The sequence below is a fragment of the Falco peregrinus genome, chromosome 3 (genome assembly GCF_023634155.1).
Source record: "Falco peregrinus isolate bFalPer1 chromosome 3, bFalPer1.pri, whole genome shotgun sequence".
In the NCBI taxonomy this organism is placed as follows: domain Eukaryota; kingdom Metazoa; phylum Chordata; class Aves; order Falconiformes; family Falconidae; genus Falco; species Falco peregrinus.
The window spans coordinates 81216369-81239785 of NC_073723.1; the positions used below are offsets into that span (position 1 = coordinate 81216369).

The window sequence follows — 23417 nt, forward strand, 5'->3', positions numbered from 1 at the left end:
AATTCTTTCTGTGAGCTGGATGAGTGCCCCAGCAGTGCCTACACCCCTAGGTAAGCACATCATCTCAGCTCACAGCAGAAGCTATTCCTATCTCTGTATTGGAAGAGCCTGCCTACTGTGATTGCAGCCTGCTCTCACTGTCTCTGTGACTCTTCACAGCCTGTCAGTTTTTCTATTGACACTTTTTCAGTTCATCACAACCTCTCTTTTCTGTAGGCTTGCTTCTGTAAGAGTAAAGTGCTTAGGCTGCCTCAAACTAGCGAGTGGTACGTTAACTCCTCTGAAGCTGTGTGTTTGAGTCTGTGTCCATGTTCACTTTGCTAGCTGTTCCTTCTTATCCTCTTTGGTTTACCTTCACAGGTTCACACAGACAGCAATATGGAACTGAACAGGGAAAACAAGTCACATAAAATATGCATGAAAGATAAGATAGATACTTTCCCAGTTTGTCAGCTCTGTCTGAGATTCATCTCCTGGCTGATCTGTTGCAAAGTCTACTTATGTTCTGCAGGAGACTTAGTTTTTATCCTTGTACAATGCAAGTAATCCATCTATTTGTGTCTGAAGGCTTTAATTCTTACTCTCTTCCAAAGGAAATGCAACCTTATTTTATCCAGAAAATTGTTCATTGCACATTTCTGCTAAAATACTTGCTTCTGTCTTGTCACATCTTTATGGCTCATGCAGATTTGGACCATGTTTATGGAACATAAAAGAACTTTTAATTCTAGTACATCTGAGTGATTCTTAGAGGTTTTTTTTCTTTCCTTTCCCTTTTTGTAGATTTTTCCCCCATTACTGGTATTGTTACTTTCATGGAAGAATATTTTGGGGAAAAAAAGACAAAGACTACTGTTCTTTTTTTGAAGGAGCAAGAGTGAGAGAATCAGAAGAAAAGGCCTGCAGCCTCCAAATAGCATCCTCGAGCTACAGATAAGGAGTAAACCAAATATGAAGCAACAAACTTGTGTTTTTTCTATGCTTAGGCAACAGTGACTGTTCCTTTGACACCAAATGTTCAAAACAGGCACAAACTTTGTGCTACTATGATTCCTAATTAATTGTTTCAAGTTATTTCCTCATATCTAAAATGTTGATGATATCTGAGTCAATTTAAAGCCATTCATATTATAGCTTAGAACACTTTTGTTCAAATAATGTTAGGCTCAGTGGTCTACAGCACAAACATATCTTGACCAAATTCAGTAACTAGAGGCTCACCGGGAGGCTAGCATGAAATGGACGTCATGCCATTCAGGTGAGGGAAAATAAAACTGAGAATAAAGCCATCTAATTATAACTGGACTGAAGGCCTGGGAAAACTGCTTTTTAATTTCTAATCTGCATTGTATAATGATGGAAGAGGTAAAAACTGTTGGACATTGGGTACAAACTGTTCAACTCCCTCTGCTTTGATCCATGCCTGCGCACAGGGACTGGCAATGGGACTACAAAGTGACTGATAGTACATTGTCTGCATCACTCTCCAGTGCTGTGCTGGAGCCTCCTGTTCAAACACGTTATCTCTCCCAACTTGTTTGCAAAGCATAGAGTTTAGCAATGGTAATAAATTGGTACCATTTCTGCAGGGGCACAGAATCATTATATGTCATCATCAGGGTGATGTACATCCACGTACAAAAACATGCTGAACCCTATCTCATGTTAGCTGTAAATAATATGATCTGTTGCTTACTAACAAACCCCGGCCTTCAAACCTTTTAACATCATCTGTTATTTCTCACACCTGGTATCTTGAATTTTGACACAGTTTGGCAGTAAAGGGGAGATCTCTAGTCGCTGTGTTTCAGCAGTAAGAGAAGTTCTCTGTGGAAGAGCTAACACATTGAAGGGTCTGGAAGAAATTTGCAAGGCCACAGCAGGTCTCACTTAGCCAGCACCTGTAACAGAAAAATTAATAATCTTGCTTTTGTCCACCACAGAAAGATTCTGTTAGGCAAAGATTTGTGTATTGCCAACAGTTGATGAGGAGAATTATGAAAAGTAGTATGAGCCAGAATTACTAGAAGTATAGGGAGACATGGGCTATTCTTTTTAGAAGGGCATTTAATTCCTTTTTTCCACCTTGCTTATTTTATCTCTCACACTTTATTTTCTTTTTCTTCCAGAGAAATAAAAAAACCCCATTTTAATATAAATTGTAATTACTGCTCGGTCACAGCAACTTTTAAGGTAACTTACAGGTACAGCAGAGAAGTAAAAACACATCAAATGACTTTGAATGGTATTTCAACACTCTGATTAAACCAGCATTTTATTTTAAAAAATGTATTTATTTCATTTTAATTTCCATTTTTTATTTCCTTTGAAAGTGATTTACCTTTTGCAAGCCATTTGGGTGAAACATTGAAGTTAGAATTGAGTTATTTATGTTTACTAGAGGCATCTTCAGTTTCTGTATCTCTTACACCCTTACAACACATTTTGCATTTTCAGCCTTTTCAGTTGAATTCAGGGAGAAATAAAAAACAGGAAAAAAAATCTCCAAAACACTTTCTTTTCTTATGGAGTCCAAATTTGTCCAGCCTATAACCCTGCACACTCAGGAGTTGATTTGTGGTGGAAAACAACTGAGACCCAGCTGCAAGTGGTCCTGGGATTTCTTGATCTTTCAAGATTATAGACTAATCATTACAGCAGACGCAACCCAAAAACTCAAAATGCAAGTCAGATCACAGAGTAACATCTAGCAGGACAAAAGCGATAAAACCCTAAAGCCCATTCGTGGATTTTAGGTCCTGTTTTTATTTTGACTAGGCTTTTTCAGAATTGTGGCAGAGTTGTAATTGGCCTTATATCATTATAACAGCAAACACAGCCATGAGAGTTTTAAAATATATGACAGCCGGAACATTTTTCTCCCTCACAAAAAGGTAGGCTGTAATACTGCAGTGCACTGGCGACCAGTCTGGGAGCAGTGGCAGTCCCAGTTCTCCTGCCACACTACCTGGCTATAAACTATTCAGGACTATGAAATGCTGATAGTATTTTTTAAGACAAACTTGAACTAAATAGACAATGACAGGCAGTTAGCAGTATTCATCTAGGAAACAGAACTCCCCATGAAACTTGTAGAGCAGGGAAACAAGTCTTGAATGTTTGCTATTGTTTTTAAGTATACATATGATGAAAGAAACTGGAAAAAAGTTAGATACAGCACATCTGAGAATGTTAATCTCACATGTACAACCTGTTCAGAGCTTGCAGTCACTTGAGTAGTATTCAACTGTAGTTGTGTTTCTTTCCTGAAAATAATGTTGCACAGAAGTGGTTCAAAGCACTCGCTGTTGCAGCAGCAGCCCAGCAGACTTGTCCCCGAGCGTGTAACTCAGAGCGGGAGCATGTGAGCAGCCACCCACTGCCAGACTTGTTAATGGGCTTGATGGAAGGAAACACACACCACAGCTAATGCAGGCAATGGCCGTTTCTCAGTCGGATCCGTTTGCCTTTCGGGTAGGATTTTTTGCTAAGTGTGTTTTGGAGGAGGTGTGGGAGGAGGGGGAGATGCGGCTGCGGCATGTTCAATGCAAAGCAGTTGGCTGTGATAGGCTGAGGGGACGTGGGTACTGTGCCTATATATGCTGGCAACGGCATCCTTAGCGCTGTATAGCTGTCACAGAGAGCAAAGAAAGACAGTGAGAAAGACAGAGGAGAAGGAACCACCTTACCAACTTGCTGTAAGTAACATTCTTTGTCCTTAAAGCTTTGTGTAGGTACATTTGGATTAATGCAACAATTGCTTACGTAGAGTGGGTGCTCAGCTCATAAACAGCTAGCCTGTGTTATTTTAGGGATAATCCGGGATGCTCAAAAAGCATTTCTTTTTAACCTAAGCTTGCACAATGTAGTGTGCGCATCTCATTTTGTGTTTGCTTGCTTTTACATGTGATGTATGTCAGCTATAACTGTTTATGTACATTAATGCAGAATCCCATTTATCCAAAAGTTTATATCTTGCCTTTCCAAGTGCAACAGTTCTGAACAACTCAGCAGACCTTGAGAAATAATCTGCCAAATACTTTGAATAATAAAATTTTCAAGATAAATTCAGTGCATGACTTTTTAATGTAAGGTTTTCCTCAGAAATAACCCTTTCCAATCCCTATAGTAGGACTTCAGAAAGGAAAATTACTAAGCTGCAGACTGTGCCAGTGACACAATAAATAAAACCAGAAAGTTATAACTGGAAAATGGAAATTTCAAATGAAACGTAGTCTGTAACACGTATACCTAATTTGTGCAAAGGAAGAAGTACGGAGTAGATACAGTTCCTTTTTAGTCATGCTGAATCCTACAATCATTATTCAGGCAATACTCCTATTGCCAATAGTAGAAGTTTAGCTTAGCAGTAGCAACAGCTGCAAAAACCTTCAGCTGAGCTCAGTAACAGAAAGTCCTCCTGGCTTTAGGAGCATCAGTGTAGCACCACAAGCCTTTAAATTATATTCTGTAGCATCAGTTGGCAGATTAGTAAGTGCACTTGTCTCATTTATTCAAAAGATACACAGTTACTACTTTTTTTGAGCCGATGCAGCTATTAGTTTAAGGTGCTATTAATGTGAGTATGCATTTTTTCCTTTCTGTATTTAATAATAGGAGCTGCTAAAAGATTTCATTATATTATCTGTTTTTTATTTTACTTTGAACTGGAGAACAGGCACTCAAAATCATAATAAGTTGAACATACCTCTCTTCACTTGTTCTCTTTTCCTCTTTTTTCCTCGTTTTTTTTCTCTTTTTCTTCTTCATAGCAAATTTCCCTAGAGTTTTAGCTATCTTTTACATTTATATTTAGTTAATACAAAAGATAGATTCTAAAATTATAGCCAATACTTTTAAACAGAAATAATGAATAGGCTGAGTGTCGTCTATGTAATATTATACCTATACATGTATTTAATACTTAATTGTACATAAACTGCTCATTTGTATGGTTCAGTTTCAAATAAAGTAGAAAATGGTTCACAAATGAACGTTATACTGAGAATACAATCTAAAAACTACTGACGGTTTTTAGTAACTTCACTAAAATATGATGTTGCCATGTTGTAATTTCAGTACACTGAGGAAGAAAGGTAGTTTAAGCAAAGCAGCAAAAGATATGTCGACTTTAGGTTGTGTAGCGTACTTGTCCTGTGACAAATTCCAGCAAAATTAAAGAGCAAAGGGTTTATATATGAAGGGGGGGTGGGGGTGGAATAAAAGATACATTGGTATAACTTAGTTTAACATGATTGTTCTTGTTTTTTACCTGAAGTTAAGAGCAAGACTCAGTCTTCTCCAGTAAAGTAGGACTTGATCTGAAGAAGTATGCGGTGGTGACAATATTCATTGATTCTTGCTGGGAACAAAAGTACTCAGACATAATATATGCTTGGAAAAAATGTATTTTATCAATCAGAGTGAGGCTGTCATGAATACAGACTGTGCTTAAAAAGCGGTAGAGGTTGATAATTAGGTAGGGTGCCTCCTGAGAAGCTGTGCTCTCCTCACTTGGGTTTCAGCTGACAGATGTTGAATATGCTGAAATTCATCCTGGGAGCAGTGGGATCCCTGAAAGCGTGAAACCTTTGTCACATTTTGTGGGCCTTCAGGAAAATAGACCACTATTAAATACCTTAGAGGGAGGCTCAGTTTCTCTGAAATTTCCATTTAGTTTTGGAAGCTTGGAATGCATTATTTTGCAGTTTAAGTCCCTTTGACTTCAGTGGATATTTTGAGTATGCACAGATTGTAACACTCAGCCCTTTAGAAAATATGGATGCTCTCAAACAGTCTTTTCATTTTAGACCCTAAGGGCTGAGTTATCTCAGTTATTTTGCTTCTGAGAAAATCATATTCTATATTTTCAAAACATACTGGCATAGAGGGAAGGTCTCTATGCACTGTGTTGTTGCATTGTGTATGTGTTGTATATGCGTGTGAGAGGTAGAAGGAAATACTCTGTACTAGAAGAGAGGTGAAGTAGTTTGCATTTTTATAATACTAACTGGTAAGCATTACAATTGTCAGGTATTCAGTCTACTGGATGTGGCTTCCATAGTAAGTAATACCTTCAAGCAGATGAAGTGAGGTCTATAATGAACAGTTGAGGAAGAGAATAAAATTAGGGATGAGAGTGTAATTGGGTCTTGTCACTCACAGAAGAACAGATATAAAATAGGAGGTGAGAAGGAAATTTTGAATGACCACTGTGTTTCTGCAAGGAGTATGCCTTCACAGTTCCCAGTGAGATATGTGTATTACAGTAGGTAAGGAATTTTCAGGCAAGGACTTTTAGGAAAGAAGAAGCATGGATACATAAAAATAGACAGATGTTTAGATAGGTTTTAATTTCTCAGTATTGTCTTTAGAGGAAAGAAGAATGAAATACTTCACTTCAGATTGAAGCAGATTGATGTCACTGGGTCAAACTGAATTGAAAGTTCATTAGAGATTAACTAGATACTAGCTTATATTAGTTTATAACACTGCAGCCACTATGGCAGATTTAGGATGGGTGGTTCATTCTCCCATTCTTTATGGTTAAGCTTCCTGGTTCAATTACTTCTCCCATGCAAAACCATGGTTTTCCCCAGTAATTTAATTTTTTATCCTGAATTTTGAGAATGCTGTTGCTACAATGATTTATGATAGAAGTAGCACAGACAAAACAATGTTAGGATGAGCCAGCAGACCTCCAGTTTTGGGGAAGAACTATAGTTAGCAAGGCAAGATAAATTAACAAATAAGATCTCAGTGATTATCTAATATGTGTATTTTGTCAAACTGAGGTGACAAATTTCAGATGCATGGTCATAGGTGGAAACCACAGAATGTGTAGCTCATGTTTAGACCTAAATTTTATTTACATAACCCAAAAGAAATTTTTCCAAACTGGTAATAATAAAAATGGCATTAAATTATATCAGCATATTATATAGGAACAAGATGATGCAAATATTACTTGGAATAGAAAGAAATTTCAAATAAAAAAAAAATCTGGGCAGTAAAAGAACAGTCACAAACTATATAACATAGTATCTATGTTGTAGTAATACGATAAAGTAAATTTATTTTTGTCTGAGTGTTTGTAAGCTGTTTTGAGCTTACACATGATGCTATTGAATTTATGCCATTTGATTTATATTTTGGGAGAAGACCCAGCAATCCATGGAAGACTATGTTAAATGATGCCCTATATTTGATTTATACAAAGTAAAGCTAAAGAGAAGTATAGTGGTAGTCTCACCTGTTCTGACATTGTACTGACAGTTCCTTGGCCCTACAGATACTGAATGAGATATAATCAGTTGAACTGAGCCATGTGTAAAAGTCTGTAGGAATAACTGTAACTCAGTGGTGAGCAACAGTACAGCTAGAAACACCAAGTCCTCAGGTTCCGAGTCAGTTCAGTCTCAGGCATGTTCCACTAATTTGGCAGTCATGAGTTAAATTCTTATTTTCACAGCTTTCATCTCTGCAACCAGAGAAAAAAATAGTTTCCCACATGTGAGTTCTTTAGTGCATACTATAGGAATGAACTCATGAATAAAGTAGCATAAAAGAAACAATGAAGCATAAGTTAAGGATTAAGTTAGAGATAGTTTGAAAAAGAAGTGAAACAGTACAATATTTAGATTTCTTGTGGCAAAAATAGCTAAACCAAAGAATTGAGCCTTGGGGTGTAATTAGATTGCTGCTACAGAGATGCATATTCAGTTCATGCTGACTTATTTAGAAAGTTTATTAGAATTCTGAACTGCAATCAAAGATGTGTTAAATGAAAATGCACGGAAGATTTGGGAGGTATTGAAGAAATGGCATCATCCTGGTTGTAAAGGAGTAGAAACAAAACTACTTGCTTAAATGCAGTCTTTCAAAGAGGAGATGACACACAAAGCTGCCCACCAGAACCCTCTGAGGACTATAATGACTACTGGTAATGCATTTCCAGCAACTTAGTAGCAAGATCTGAGAAGGGCCCTAATTCCCCTTTCAGAAAGGCATAGAGAGAGCCAAATAAACACTTACATGATGGTTAAAGAGAGTAATAGAACTCTTAACAAAACAGCAATAAGAACAGCTATTCTCCAAGGGACTGGAAGTCCCTACTGTGCAGATCCTTGCTTTCCCAAGTGGTTGATGACCTACAGCAGCATCCTGACTTCTCAAATAGCAGCAGGAGCTGCTCCACACAAATCCCAGAACCCCTATTTGTGGCAGCAGAGATGTCTCTAGGATGATGATTATCAACGATGTCTTTCCTTTGCAATGTGAATGTTCTGATTCAAATATAATAAAGCCCAGAAGGGTCTCTTAACTCAAAATGATGTTCTCAGTTATAATTCCTTAGCACAAATAATTGTTTTCTAAGAAATTGTCTCTTAATTACCTAATATTCACATTGTGCTTAATATAATTACTTCCTTACAAAGTTGAGATCTGAAGGTATACAAACTAAGCATTCTTTACACCAGCAATAACTTTGTTTTACTGGCCAATTTTCATATTAGATCCCAAGGAACAGTATCACTCACTCAGAGTGTACAAAGACTCTTGGATGCTTTATAGGCACTGTGGTCTCAACCTTGTGTTCACTGAGCAGTCAAAATGCACAGCCACATACAGTAAAAGAGTTGGGTGGGCCACGATGGCAGGAGCAGGCACCCTAGCAATAGAAATTTATGTTTGCACAGCACTTTGCAGGCAAATTCCAGCTCATGTCAGCTGACCTACATATCACCTTGAGTGGGCTCACACAGTCTCTGCCTAGCTCAAAGCACAACCCAGAGCTCCAGCCTGACATCTTGGAAATAGGGACAGCCCCAGACTGAGTTTCCTCACATCTTCCTGCAAAATACAGTACAGATAACTCTAAGTGAATTCTAATTGAAACCTCAGTAAGAAATAAGGTGATAAGGTGTTGTAAATGGAACAGCATGTGCATTTACAGTGAAAGAGTAAAAAAGCTAAATCTTGAGGCCAGACAGGAGGCAAGAAGTAGATGAAATGACAGGGCAGCACAGTGGATCACTGTGATAACTGTGGTTATTATAGATTATCACAGAGACACATAGCATGCTCTTTTCTTAGACTTCTTTATAAGGCAGGAGGGAGTTGATTATATGCCACATGACAGTGCCACATCCTTGTGTCAACCAGCAGCAGTAGGGATTAAATCTGTGATTTCTGAATCTTCATTGACGTGCCTCTACTGCTCTGCTGTGCTAAAGATACGGCCTATCTGTTTTAAGCTGATCTACGTCATGACCTAGACATCAAAGACTGAACACTGTGATTTACTTCTACATAATGTCCAGCAAATACTCGAGTGAGCAGAATGCAACACTGTCTGGGGCTTGGCCTAATAATATGCAGAAATAAAAGTGTGTGTGGTCTTTTCAAAAAGGCGGTATGAGTAATCCTGTAAGTCATTTGGGTAACAGGTTTAAAACTAATAAAATTTCCTTTCAAAAGTGACCTTCTTTTTTTTTTTTTAGGGTTTTCCTGATAAATCCTGAACTCTGATACCCATGGATGCTGCAGAGTTCCGCAAGAGAGGGAAGGAGATGGTGGACTATATTGCAGATTACCTGGAGAAGATAGATAAAAGACAGGTGTTCCCAGATGTGGAACCAGGCTATCTAAGGCCCCTCATTGCAGACTGTGCACCTCAGGATCCTGAGAGCTTTGAGGATGTCTTTAAAGACATTGAGAAGATCATTATGCCAGGGGTAAGAAAAATGAATCTGTAGTGTGATGTTGAACACTGCAGTTAAGTTTTCAAAGACTTTAAGGAAAGTGTGGTTTGAAGGCTGCGGCAGCTAGACCTTACAAACATAAGTACCCACACCGATTAGCTTGTAGAAGGCAGAAGTCTGCTTTATGTCCATAGTTAAATATCATCTAACACTTTTTACAAGTAATTTTTTCTGTTCTTGCTTGAAATAAATAATTTTTTTGCTTCATGCGAGGCTTGCTTTTGGAAATAATCCCTTTTCCTCCCTTGGATTGGTTAATGCAAGGCTTCATAACTTTCAATTTCAAAAGCAAAGCTTCATAACTTTCAATTTCATGTGATATTTTTGCTACTTGCAAAGCACAGTAAATATTTTACAAAATGGGATTTTTATTAGTCTGCTGTGCCTAAAGTGTTCCTTCAAGCTGATCTTTAAATGTTAAAATTCTCTTAGGAAATGTCTTTTTATTAAAGAGTTGACTAGAAAGGATTCTCTCCAATACTTGTTCTGTTGACTTACTCTCCTAAATGTCAACTTCTAGTACTTTTTAGATCAGTGTTGGACAGACAATGCAGAGCAAAGCATCTGTCAATTGTCCAGTTCTGAATCTTTCTTGGTTTTCCACTCATGGTATACCATTTTTATTTTAAATATATGCTTGTTTTCTAAGGCCTCTAAGTAGCTTGAAGACTGGATTATTAGAAAAGGTTAATGAGGAATCTCTCCTTTGGATCTCTGCAATAACCACTTTGGGTTGCTTCTCTGGATGTAGCTAGGTGATATGATTGCGATGTGACTGGACATGGAGCCACCGCTCTGCAAATGTGTTCAGTCAGTGTTCTATAATACAAATTCCTTTTCATTGACCAATGTAAATATTTGATATTCAATATGACTTTATCTTGTTTCCCTTGGAGCCAACCCTGCTGTCCTTTCACAGGCAACAGTTCCACCGAATTCAGGAAATCTCTCCACTCTTCCTAAAGATTTGTTTATGAAGTCTTGAATCCAACAGAATTAAATCAGTGCAGATTAGATAAAAGAATTACATCCAACACATGCAAATACTTTCATTGCTGCTCATAGGTACAATTGCCTTCTCTTTTTCATTGTAAGAAAATACTAACCAATATTTTTTTGTCTGTGAAGTAGAACAGAAAATAGTTTGCTTTGAACACTTGAAAACATTCAATAAAATAATAAATTAAAAAAATCAGAGATGAATCACTTGAGAATAGAAAGTGAGACATTGAATTCCAATTATGTCATCAACATGTCATGTTCCCTCTTAACTAAATTGATTTTTTTTCTTGGTATTTACATTCCCTGCAAGTAAATTAACTTTTAAAGTGATACATTCTGAAGAAGAAATATTCTATCCAAAACTTTCCTCTGGTGTGAAATGTTAGTGTTTGTGACACAAAAAGCACAAGTACATATATTACAGTTCTTATGGTAACTCTGATTCTGCCTGCATTGTTTATGCTAAATGCTGAAGACTCACATGAGCGCAGAATCACAAAGACGTAGTATAGTAGAGGTTGGATGGCACCTCTAGAGATCATTTGGTCCACGCTCACTGCTCAAAGCAGAGTCAGTTAGAAGAGGTTGCTCAGGACCATGTCCAGCTGCCTGTTGAGTGACTTCAAGCATGGTCTTCACAATCTGTCTGTAAGTTCAACCACCTTCAGTAAAAAAGCTTTTTCTTAAGTGGAATTTTCTGTATTTCAGTTTGTACACATTTCTTCTTGTCTTGTCACTGGATACCACTGAGAAGAATCTGGCTTCATCTTCTTTACACCCTCCCATAAGGTGTTTATTACACATTAACAAGATGTCCCCTGAGTTTTCTGCAGACTGAACAATCCCAGCTCTCTCAGCCTCTCATTATATGACTGATGCTGTAAGTAATCGTCTCCATGGCCCTTCACTGGAATCACTCCAGTATGTCCATGTCTGTCTTGTACTGGAAAACCCAGAACTGGACACAACATTCCAGGTGTGGCCTCATCAGTGCTGAGTAAAAGGGAAAGATCACCTCTTTTGAGCTGCTGGCAGCATTTTCCTAATGTGGCCCAGGATGCTGTTGGCCTGGTTTGCTGCAAGGGCACATTGCTGGCTTATGTTCAGTTTGTCCACCAGGACCCCCCGGTCTATTTTTGCAGAGCTGCTTTCTAGCCAGTCAGTCCCCGGCCTGTACAGGTGCAGGGGGACTATTCTTCCCCAGGTACAGAATTTTGCATTTCTCTGTTGAGGATCATGATATTCCTGATGGTTCATTTCTGTAGCCTGTTGAGGTCTCTTTGAATTGCAGCATGATCATACAGTGTATCAAACACTCCTCCCAGTTGTATACCATCTGCAAAACTGCTGGGGGTGTCCCATCATCCAGGTCATCAATGCAGATGTTGAACAGTACTGGCCATGGTATTCATGCCACTGATCACAACCCTATGTCTGACAGTTTAGCCCATTTTCACTATGCTGTCCACTTATCTAGTCCATGTTTTGTCAATGTGTCAGTAAAGATGTTATTGGAGACAGTATTAAAAGTCTTAATGGTATCTTGTGCTCTCCCCTTGTCCACCACATCTCTGTGATCTGAAAGAGATCACAATGCTGTAACAGCACACAGCCTTCTAGTTCCTCTTGTTTGTTCCCCATGCGTAGAGGTGCTTCAGAGAGGCACCCACTTGTGCTGATTTCCCAAAAAAAGATACAAGAGCTTCCCCCCACAAAGCTGTCCTCTCAGCACTTCCTTATTTATGTGCATACACTTGGGGTGTGCCTGCTTTAGCCCTACCTTGTTTTCAAGATTGCTGTTGTCCTTGTTACACCCTTTGCTTGCCAACTTGGTCCACCTTGACTCTGGATTTTTCTCTCCTTCCCTTATTTTTGCTAATTTAAATCTCTCCTTCCAGGTTAGTGAGCCTGACTGCGAAGATATTTTTGCCCCAGTTATTCAGGTGGATCCCTTCTAGGAGCTGATCCTCAAGGAGGGTCCCACTAGTCTTAAAACTGGGCTTCTTCATAAAGAATAATACAACAGAGGTCATAAAAAACCCTTGTTTTGCCCATAAGCAATCAGTGGCCCATAAGTTATTCTTGTTTCTTCCATGCTGACATCTTTACTGCATTAGTTGTGTTCAGATATTTGCTACTGATGACTGAAAGTGTGAAAATGGTGTTCCTTCAGAGGAGTGAGGATCAATTAATTGTACAAAGCAATAACATAGTATCCATTGCTGTCTTTACCCTATAGGAGAACAAGCATTCATAATTGGTAAAACTTTACAGAGACACCTTGTGAAATTGGATGTAGACCTTTAAAGGGTAGTCCACTAAATGATAATGACCATAATGGTGCTAAGTTCCTAACATTAACACAGAGACTGAGGGAACAACTGCTGAACTCTGATCCCCACAGCAGGAAGCCGAGGTGGAAAAGATCTGCATATAAAAAAAAAATCAGTGGGAGTCACCCTTCTCTCTCAGACTTTTCTCTTGAAATTTATCTCCTCCTTTTTTAGAGCCAAAAATGATCAAGCTTAGTTGTAACTGCAAATAGCAGCACTGAAGATGCTAATTTTCCTCACATTGGACCCATTAATCTATGAACTTTCAGCTGAAGTACCTATCCTTAGTGTGCGGTAAAGGAAGACTCTTGCTTAGACTAAGCAAGATACAGAAAGACAGACACCCTTATAAGAAATCTGGGAAATAAAATGTCTCTGAGAAGCATTAGAGTGGTAATTACTGAACCCAAGACACTCGTGTATTGCTGTTTATCAGCAGAGGGCTGGAAAATCAAGCATCAATTATGTCACGCTCTTTGCAATATTTGTCTAAGTGTGTCTGTTCCAACATGGTGAAATAAATTAATTTTACAGCTGCTTCAAGAGAAGGGGGAAGGGGAGTCAGGAGGAAGAACCACAGCTGTACTTGCCCTAGGGCTTTTGGCTTTTTTGCTTTGTGTGAGTGGTGCAAGTGGAATTTGCTGTGTTTCATCAAACAAATGGCTCCCAGCAAGTAGGCAGTTTAACTTGATTAACCCAGGATGAATGTCACAAGTCTTACAGATCACAGAGGATTATTGCTAGGGAGATGAACAGTGGCAGCCCTGGCATATTATGGACGTCAGGGAAAGTCTGTGCATGTAAGTCCTATCAGGGACTGCTGTTTATTGAGTATTTTGTTATGTGTTTATTGTTTTTCTGTGAAGAGCCACGTCCCATCCCATTTTTTTTGATTTGTGAAGGTGTTTGCCACAAGTGCTTAACAACTTTGTTACAGCAAAGAAAGAAATCCTGAGCAGATATAAGAGATACAGTTTAAAAAGTTCACAGTGGCTTGTCTTTGGATACCTGATTTGAGCAGGTTTGGACCTAGTGACCAGTAAAAGTGAAATCTTGAACATACCAGGTACAGAACTAGTTTAGACAGTGGAAAATTGTAGTGGACAGGAGCTGTTGTCATATGAAAGAGATAGGGGCACCCAAAATGTTATATATGGTGTACCTACAGCAGAGAAAGTGATATCTGATTCATTGTGTGTACAAGAGTTAAGACAGTTTCCCCTTAGCATGGAGCATGTCCCTTAAAGAAGACCTGGTTGCTGGCATGAAGAAGATTAGAAAAGAAAATAAAGGGATATCTGCAGCATGCAGAACAGTGCAGTACAGTGATCCTTCAGTTAGCTCCAGAACCAGAAACCTTATCACAGGCTGGGAGAGAGGGGAATGTGAAAGGTAAGTTCATCGAGATGGAAATGTATAGCAAAACAGTAAGGACATACTGAGCCCAGGCAAGAGAGAATGTATGCTCTTACCATCTTCCAGTTGTACCAAAACTCCAGTATTCAAAAAAAAGAAAAACTTATGTAAGAAAAGGCTAGGCTTCAGTAACTCAGCAGCCTCCGGATTTCCAGCTAAGGAAAGATACACACATTGTGCTGAATTCTTGCTTTATCTAATTCTCTAGAAGCACTTTTTCCTAAAATTTGCCTTTTATCTTGAATGTGAAAGCTGGTTTTGCCAAATATATCATATTACATTGTTTCACTGAACATTGCAGTACATTTCCTGTTTTCAGATTTTATTAGATTGGTGTTGTGGAGCACTATCAAGTATCTCACAGATCCTTAAAATTGGTTAGATGTTGCATAAGATAAATACTGCTGCTGCAAGACAACTGACTACAATTTATACAGTTATTGTGTTGTTGTCTCTTATTAGTACATATAAAGTGGAATTGTATATAAATCACAATTTGTTATAGGGAGATGATAGTTTAATTTCCTACAGAACATACTGGGTACTGGAATGGATTGTTTCGTTTTGTGATGAGGAGCTGTTTGGCCACATTCAGTGCCTGCCTTTTTGCAAATAACTCCAGAGTGTGGGCAAGAGAGTTCTGTGCACCTCTGCTGCACTGAAGACACTCTTGCTGAGTCAGTTGCATGACGAAGATGAGAACAAAACACCGAAAGAGGAGTCCCTGAAAGCAGAGGCTCAAGGACAGTGCCCTGCATAGAAACTCATGCTGCCACTGCCCATGCAATTCTTGTTTTCTAGGTAGAAAAATGGAGAACTCTGATTTTGAAACTGTTGGGAAGGGGGGCAAAAACTAATTTATTCCTGGTTTGAGTAAAAGATAGAAATAAATTGAGAAAATACAAGGGAAGCTTTTCTGAAAAATGGGATCCTGTGTTACAGCCAGGTAGTCAAGAACTGTTGACTGGTCCCAAACTCTAATCTTTCCTGATTCTGTAACAATTTGTTTCTGCTTCCTGCATTAGTTAAAAATGACTGTTTTTCTCCTAATACAGGTGACTCACTGGCACAGTCCGTACTTTTTTGCCTACTTCCCTGTAGGCTCTTCTTTCCCATCTCTTCTTGCAGATATGTTGTGTAGTGGAATAGGATGTATGGGCTTCTCTTGGGTAAGTTTATTTGGGTATGTACTGCTATGTGGTAATGGTGTTTCACCTTGGCAAGATTTTAAGCATTTCAGGAACATTCTTCAATGAAATCATTGATTAATATAGTGAAGTCACAACACTATTTTTATAAGTAAATTTCCATGACTAAATTAATGTTTTCACATAGACACCCTGAATGACTCCAGGAATAAAAGGCTATAGAAGTTATGCCCTTGAGAAGCCACCAGCATTTAGAATTAGTGGTAGCAGTGCAAACTTACTGGTAATTCAGTAAGTAGTATGACTGTTGCCTATCACCTGGTGTTGTTACTTCTCCTATCATCTGGATGAATGTAAAATTGTGTTTTAAAAACCCAAATTCATATGAGATGGGCTCTTCTCAAAAGAGGTTGGTACTTGATGTCAGAAAAAAAATTATGCAAGGTGCAAATCCTAGCTATGACATTTGATAGTCATGGTTCTATGTGAGGCCCAGTTTGACATTTTTTCAGTAAGTATTAGAAACAACATGCACAAATGGACTTCAGGTTCCTAATTTAGCTGGTGAAGTTAGTCAGCTAGTCTCTTCCTCTTTAGTCAAAAAACAGAGAGAGAAAGAGTTATTCTTGCCCTGGTAGATCCTATTTCTCTTCATGGTCTAGTGAGGTTATTCCCTCTGTTCTATTTTTCAACACAGGCTGCGAGTCCAGCTTGCACAGAGCTGGAGACTGTCATGCTGGATTGGCTAGGGAAGATGATTAATTTGCCTGAAGAGTTTTTAGCTGGGAAAGATGGCCAAGGTGGAGGAGTCATTCAGGTAAGAAAGGATATGAAAAAAAAATATGGGATGAGTTTGTGAACTTCATGGTTTTGTAAAACCTTTGTACCAAAACACTAATAAAGGAAAGATTATTTTTTTTCTGCTATATGGGTTCCTTTCACATTTTCAGAAAGACTGTTGCTCTGTGAGAATGTTCATAGGTGGATAGCATCATTCATGAAAGTAATGGCTTTGTTTTCAAAGCAGCTGAATTCTGAAACACTCTGAGAAGAATTGCTAGTAATTCAACAGCACAATCTGGGCTTAAAATTCAAATCATAATGTTGAAAAATCATTTAGGATGGAAACTTCAATTTGTTGATCAAGTGAAGTGAGCTTAACTTATCAGTGAAGTGAGCTTAACTTATCAGCAATGTGTATCAATGTTTCATAGCTGAAAATAGAAAAAAAACCCTTCTCAAACAGAAATGTAACTGAGGATTTTGAGTAAAGTGGTTATAAAGGCTTCCATGAAGTCCACCTTATACATGTGCAATTGTTTATTTCAGTCAGTTTCCAAAGCACCCTTCCTTTTTTTCCCCCAGAAAATAAGTGTCAGAGATCAAGCAACAGACAAGAACATAGGATTCTTCTATAAATAGAAGTAATGGAAGGTAGTAGAAAATCTGTCAATCTTTGTCAAAGAAGTTGAAATTATTTTAAGTTTTCCTTATGCAACAAAATGAAATACTAGAATATTATACTAAAATGAAGAGCTGCTTAAAATTTTAACCTATTTGCTTCTATCAGTAGATAATACAATTTTCGTACTATGCTGCAGTATCGAAAACAGAACAAAACCTCCAAACCTTGATGTTGACTGCTTAAGGAAAGCCTACAATGCCTGAACAGAGTATCTGTACGATTATGAATGTATCATCAATGGGAAAACTTGCATGTGTAATAAAGCTATATCTTTTGTCAGCCATGGCTCCACTAGCACATGGTCTTTCTGCAAATGTGAACTCTGGTCACAGCTACTAATCTAACTAAAATACACTTTGAAAAAGACTGAATTTTAAATAATTGTTCTGTGCTCCTTTGATAATCTCTGGAGTTTGGTCATTGGAGGCCAGGGCACAATCCTTTTTATCCTAAGATAGGCTTCTAAAATACATCTGAATTACATGCTAGAAGTGGTGGCTTCTTTCTTCAATCTCAGCTGCAAATGCTTACAAGCATATTCCAATGAATTCTCCCCAACATCTTCCCAGGCAAGTATGAATTTACCCCAACTGCTGTGATTGTCCTAGGCAGAACTGCACCTACACTAGTGTATTTCCGGTAAAATTCTTCACTCATCTGCTTGCTCTGTTAGGATCTTTATCACTAGGATTACTAGGGAGGGGGTTATGTTCAAGAAATAAGTCATGTGTCTCAGCAGTATTTATTTTGTACCAGTGAAAGCAAGCAATTATTCCTGATGGTTATCAGCAGGAAATACTGCCCTTCCAGGCAGACAGTGCTGGATTGCCCATAATTTTAATCAGAAACCAGTGAGTTTCAAGAATCAAAAGTGGGCTCTTGTTCCTGCTTACAATGAAGTAATTTGTGCTGCAGATCTTCTTGTCTTGCTCTTGAAACAATAATGATACAAATAAGAGCGTGCGAGGCAAAGACAACATGAGCGTGTGAAAGTGCCAGTCATCCTCTCGGTAAATACCAAGTAATTATTGTGGTATTGGGTAAAGCTAAGCCTGTGAAAATTGGCTCTTAATTACATTTGAAAGTCTATGTCAATATGAAGCACTTTGTTGTGTGCAGGATGACACCTGAAAATGGCAAAAGTTGAAAGAAAATTTCAGTTCAGAGCTCTGGTGGACGTGAACGTCAGCTCTTGCTGATATTTCTTCTGCCTCTTGAGCCTACTTGCCATGGCAACCTTTGTTTGCTTGTGGTAAAAGGAAAGGTATCATCATCCTTCACTTAATGCAGAATACAGCATTCAAGAGGAGAAAACAACAGCTTGTAAAAATAAGTGAGAAAGCAACTTTCTTCCTGAAGCTTATATCCTGCTGTTTATTCTAGATAAACTGCTGAAAAGTGTGCCTACTTTGAATTTTAAAGAGTTTTCTTGCTCTGCAAAGAAAAAGTATTTTAAGGGTGAAACAAAATGAGAATCAGCCTACCTTTGGCCTGGCAAGGAACACTGCTGATTGATCTTTCTTGTCAGGTAGCCAAGTAGTTCAGGAACCAAGGGATTTTTACTCAAAAATATTTAGCACAAGACTTTGGTGCTGAGTGAATAGAAGAGCCTTACAAACCAGGTTCTGCGAACACTGTAAGCTTCAGTATGAAAAAGGTGACTCATGAAAACTGAGGCAAGGTGAAAAAGCCTATGTCTATTGTGAGACACACAAAAACATTTCCAAGCTGCTGGATTCAGATGCCTTTAGGCTATGTCCCACCTATGTATCAGGAGGCAAGATTCAGCTGGGAAACAGGCCCTTTTCCTTTCGTCCTTGTTTCTGTGTAAGGTCATTCATACAAGAACTGTTGTATACATTGACTATGCACCAGCCTGGATGAACCACCAGGATGTTGTGGCACTCCTCAGAAGGCTGAAGCTATTCTTAAACCTAAGTCATTTGCCTGTCCAGCCAGGCATTCTTCAGGATAGTCAGGGCTTAAATGTCCAGATCTCAGAACTGCTGCCTTCATGGTATGAACATCATAATAAGTTACAGTGCTTTGCACAAATGAAAAGTATTCTCATGTGCTGAATTGCTGGAAAGAATATTTCAGGCAACATTGTCTGATAGTACATGCCCATTGTGCAGGTCTTCTGATTACGTAGGGTTCTTTAGAAGATTGTATACTGCTTGTAAAGAACGTAGGAAAAAAACCCAGCTTCTCAGAAAATAGGTGATATTCTTGACTGTAAAACATTCCTCACATCTGCTGGACACCCAGGACCTGAATTATTATATTCTAGCTCACAGGACTGTCAGGAAGCACAGATATTTTTTTTTTTCACTGTTACTTGGATGATTTTGTGCTGAGCATGGCAGAAATAGTTTTGCTAACAAAGACATAAGGACAGAGGTTTCTCATTATGAAACTTACACTGTGTGAGATTCATCTCACATTTTGTCAGATGAAATTGAACATACAAGAAGGTAACTTTAGAGGAACCATATATCTCAGTCCAGACGATTTGCCTAAAATAGATGGCTTTGTGGATATGCTTACCTCTTCCCACTGACTACCAAGGGGCCCCAAACAATTATTTTATCTCAGATATTTAACTATTTAGACAGATAAAGTAAGATGAATCAGATCTGTAAAGTTCTTGATGTGTGAGATCAAGATAATTGTGTGCACACACTCTTGCATCATGAGTTTTGAGAACTACAGGCAGGCATGATTTTTCGGTGTTCAGATATTCTGATGAGTATTCTGAATACCTGGGTAAAGACCATATGCAGAGTAAGATTAAACGGGGACATTGCCAGATTATGCTTTCTGTAATTAATGGACAGAATTTCATTCACCCCTTGCCTTCACATGGAAGTTCTATCTTACTTGACCCAAGAGGGATATTTGTTTTCCTATACCATTATGTAACTGTAATATTTCCCTCAGTTGACATAATGCTGTATGCAGCAGCAGCAGCTGTAAGAAATGCACTAAATTGTCTCCAGTTCATCTTTTTGTCCTGATGCAGACCTTGAAGTCTGCATTCCTCAAAACCCACACCACTGGAAAAGCAGATAAAACATATTTGTCATGGCAATACATTTAGTAAATGTTTAGGGACTGTCCTTTTTCCTGCTTACTCTGTTCATAAGGCTGTTGAATTTCAGATGGAGTTCAGTTGAGTTTCAGAGTTCACTCACTGTTGAGATGTTGACATATGTAGAAGGCAGCTTTGTCTTACATTAATAGCTCAGTTAACTTCAGTATTAGGAGAAAGTTTTGAGTTCACTGGGATCAGTCTCGTGTATGAAATCTGTAGGATCAGGCCCACCTTTAGGGAAGAAATAGACTTTCCAAATATTTAAACATTTGGTAATTAGTAAGTATACATAGGTCTTCAGCAAAGGGAGGTTAGAATTTTGGTACAGGATAAGAAACATCACTCCAAAATTAGCTTGTTGACATGGGATATTTCTGAGACATACTTATTAATACAAGCAACTGTATTCATTGCACTGTCACATGCTTGGCAGAGGAAGATTCACATGACAATTATTCAGTTTTGAAAGTACCTAAAAACTCCATCTTGCATATGGACACCCAAAACCATTGAAATGTATGAACAGGTGTTTTCAAACTGTTACTTATAATTTAAAAAAGCAGTTTAGAGCATGTTTCATCTGTCTGTTCTGGAGGAAAACTATACGAATTTGTGGTAACTTATATTTTCGTGTGAAATTTACAGATACCAAAAATTCCCCTCTTTGTTGCCACAGAGTATCTAAGACACAACTGAAATTCATGGTTTGTTTCATCTGTCTGTTCTGGAGGAAAACCATAAGATTTTGTGGGAACTTGTATTCTCTTGTGAAATTTAGAAATCAATTGATAGAAAAAATTCCCCTCTTTGTTATCACAGAGTATCCAAGATACAATTGAAACTCATGTTTTGTGAGTCAAAGTACAGTTTAGAAGTAGTGACTGTCCCTTTCAGCAATATATTTTTGATGAAGAAAACATACATAACATACCTTGAAATGCAGTTAGCTATACTGAATCATAGCCTTTTTGCTTTTCCAGTGTTTTTTTTCTTTTAGCCACAGTAATTGACTTGCCCAGGGTAACTCTAAATATTAAATAATGTTACAATGTTGAATGTTGCTTGAGAGAAATGAGAGTTGATAGTCAGGTTCTGATGGAAGAGAAATGTATGAAAATCCAGAGTAGCAGAAGTCAACAGTTAGTCTGCCATTGTTACTGGTTAACAAATGGTTGGTGCCTGGTTTGAGAGTCTTTTTACATCCATTTAAATCTGCTTTCTAGAACTGATTGCAAGGCTGGTGCCTAAACTCAACATCATAGAGATTAAAGACAGCATACAGAGGCATCAGGAAGGAGGAGATGAAGGTCAAATAGAAATCCCTCTTTTGCTGTCACACATATTCTGAAAAACACATGATATTGCACAGTTTCTCATATGCCGTTTCTGTTAACAACTTTGCAGATTCATACAGAAGAAAATATTGCTTTCTTCTTCTAGAATGCCTTTCATTTAAACCTCTCTTCAATTTGTCCCACAGGGAAGTGCAAGCGAGACCACCCTGATTTCACTGCTTGCTGCAAGAACAAAAACTATCAGACGGGTGCAGCTGGAAAACCCTGAGCTAACAGAAGCAGACATCATGAGCAGACTTGTGGCCTATGCCTCTGATCAGGTGAGCACCTCTCAAAAACATAGAAACATGGGGTCTATACTTAATGATTTCAGCCATCTCAATAGACAGGGAAATTAAGTATAAACTATTAGGGTTAGTGAATATTCAGTTTTGCTTCTTCAAATCTTATTGTACATCATAATTGGTCTGGAATCTTACGTGTGCTACCATAATCCAAAAAATAAATATTCAGAAGTCAGTGTTGCCTAAGTATTGCTTCTTATAGAAGAGCTTGTTTGAAGTAGATAACGCTACTTGAGTAAGGTGTTAATTTCAGTTTTGCTGAGTAAGTCTAAAGCATGTTTTGTTACCTCTAGGCTTGTTTGTTCATGTGGGCATGCATTATTTTCCTCCTACTTACGCATGTGCTAACAAACACACATACACCCTCCCCTTGTATGCATGCATGGGTGGTGAATGCACACAAACCTAGAGCATGGATATAAAATAAATTGGTCATAATACTTGAAGAAGCCCAAAACGTTGTGTTTTTGGTTTTTTTTTGTAAGTAAAAAAACTCTCCTAAGATCTCTGTGTATCAGTCTAGCTAAAGAAATCTTATGAGAAAACAGAAAACATAATCCTTGATTTCTGATTGTGAGTGGTATTTAGCAGACTGAGTTAGACTAAATTCTCAGAAGGCCAGGACCATGAGAGGCTTTTATTGTTAATGAAATTAGTCTTGTGAGTTCTGCTGCTTGTGCTTTTCTGACACACTAATCCTGCTGAAGGACCAAGCAATGTTGTTTCTCTCAGTAGCTGTGACATTTTCTTACCTAATTGTGACCAAGATAGAAGAAACTTCCTTAGTCCTTGATCTTTAAAGTAGTATCGGATTATGTAGAATAAAATAGATGGGTTTCAGGCCAGGACCATGAGAGACTTTTATTGTTACTGAAAGCAAATATTAAGTCTTGTGAGTTCTGCTGCTCATGCTTTTCTGACACATTAATCCTGCTGAAGGACCAAGCAATGTTGTTTCTCTCAGTAGCTGTGACATTTTCTTACCTAATTGTGACCAAGATAGAAGAAACTTCCTTAGTCCTTGATCTTTAAAGAAGTATCGGATTATGCAGAATAAAATAGATGGGTTTCAGGCCAGGACCATGAGAGACTTTTATTGTTACTGAAAGCAAATATTAAGTTTTGTGAGTTCTGCTGCTCGTGCTTTTCTAACACACTAATCCTGCTGAAGGACCAAGCAATGTTGTTTCTCTCAGTAGCTGTGACATTTTCTTACCTAATTGTGACCAAGATAGAAGAAACTTCCTTAGTCCTTGATCTTTAAAGTAGTATCGGATTATGTAGAATAAAATAGATGGGTTTCAGGCCAGGACCATGAGAGACTTTTATTGTTACTGAAAGCAAATATTAAGTCTTGTGAGTTCTGCTGCTCATGCTTTTCTGACACATTAATCCTGCTGAAGGACCAAGCAATGTTGTTTCTCTCAGTAGCTGTGACATTTTCTTACCTAATTGTGACCAAGATAGAAGAAACTTCCTTAGTCCTTGATCTTTAAAGAAGTATCGGATTATGCAGAATAAAATAGATGGGTTTCAGGCCAGGACCATGAGAGACT

At 38.2% G+C, this 23417-nt stretch overlaps 1 protein-coding gene across 2 annotated transcripts in view; it reads left to right on the forward strand.

The window, feature by feature from the left end:
* The window catches only part of DDC (dopa decarboxylase), a 77234-nt gene that overhangs the window by 12214 nt on the left and 41603 nt on the right, over positions 1-23417 (forward strand). Inside the window, exons 1-5 of one of the 2 annotated variants that reach the window (XM_005235410.4) lie at positions 3567-3698; positions 9504-9737; positions 15571-15684; positions 16361-16480; positions 21703-21837. In XM_005235410.4, the coding sequence (XP_005235467.1) occupies positions 9537-9737; positions 15571-15684; positions 16361-16480; positions 21703-21837 (570 nt within the window). In that variant the 5' untranslated portion in view covers positions 3567-3698; positions 9504-9536. Of the gene's footprint in view, positions 1-3566; positions 3699-9503; positions 9738-15570; positions 15685-16360; positions 16481-21702; positions 21838-23417 lie in introns of those variants that run through there. The other variant, XM_027783838.2, reaches the window with a different exon arrangement.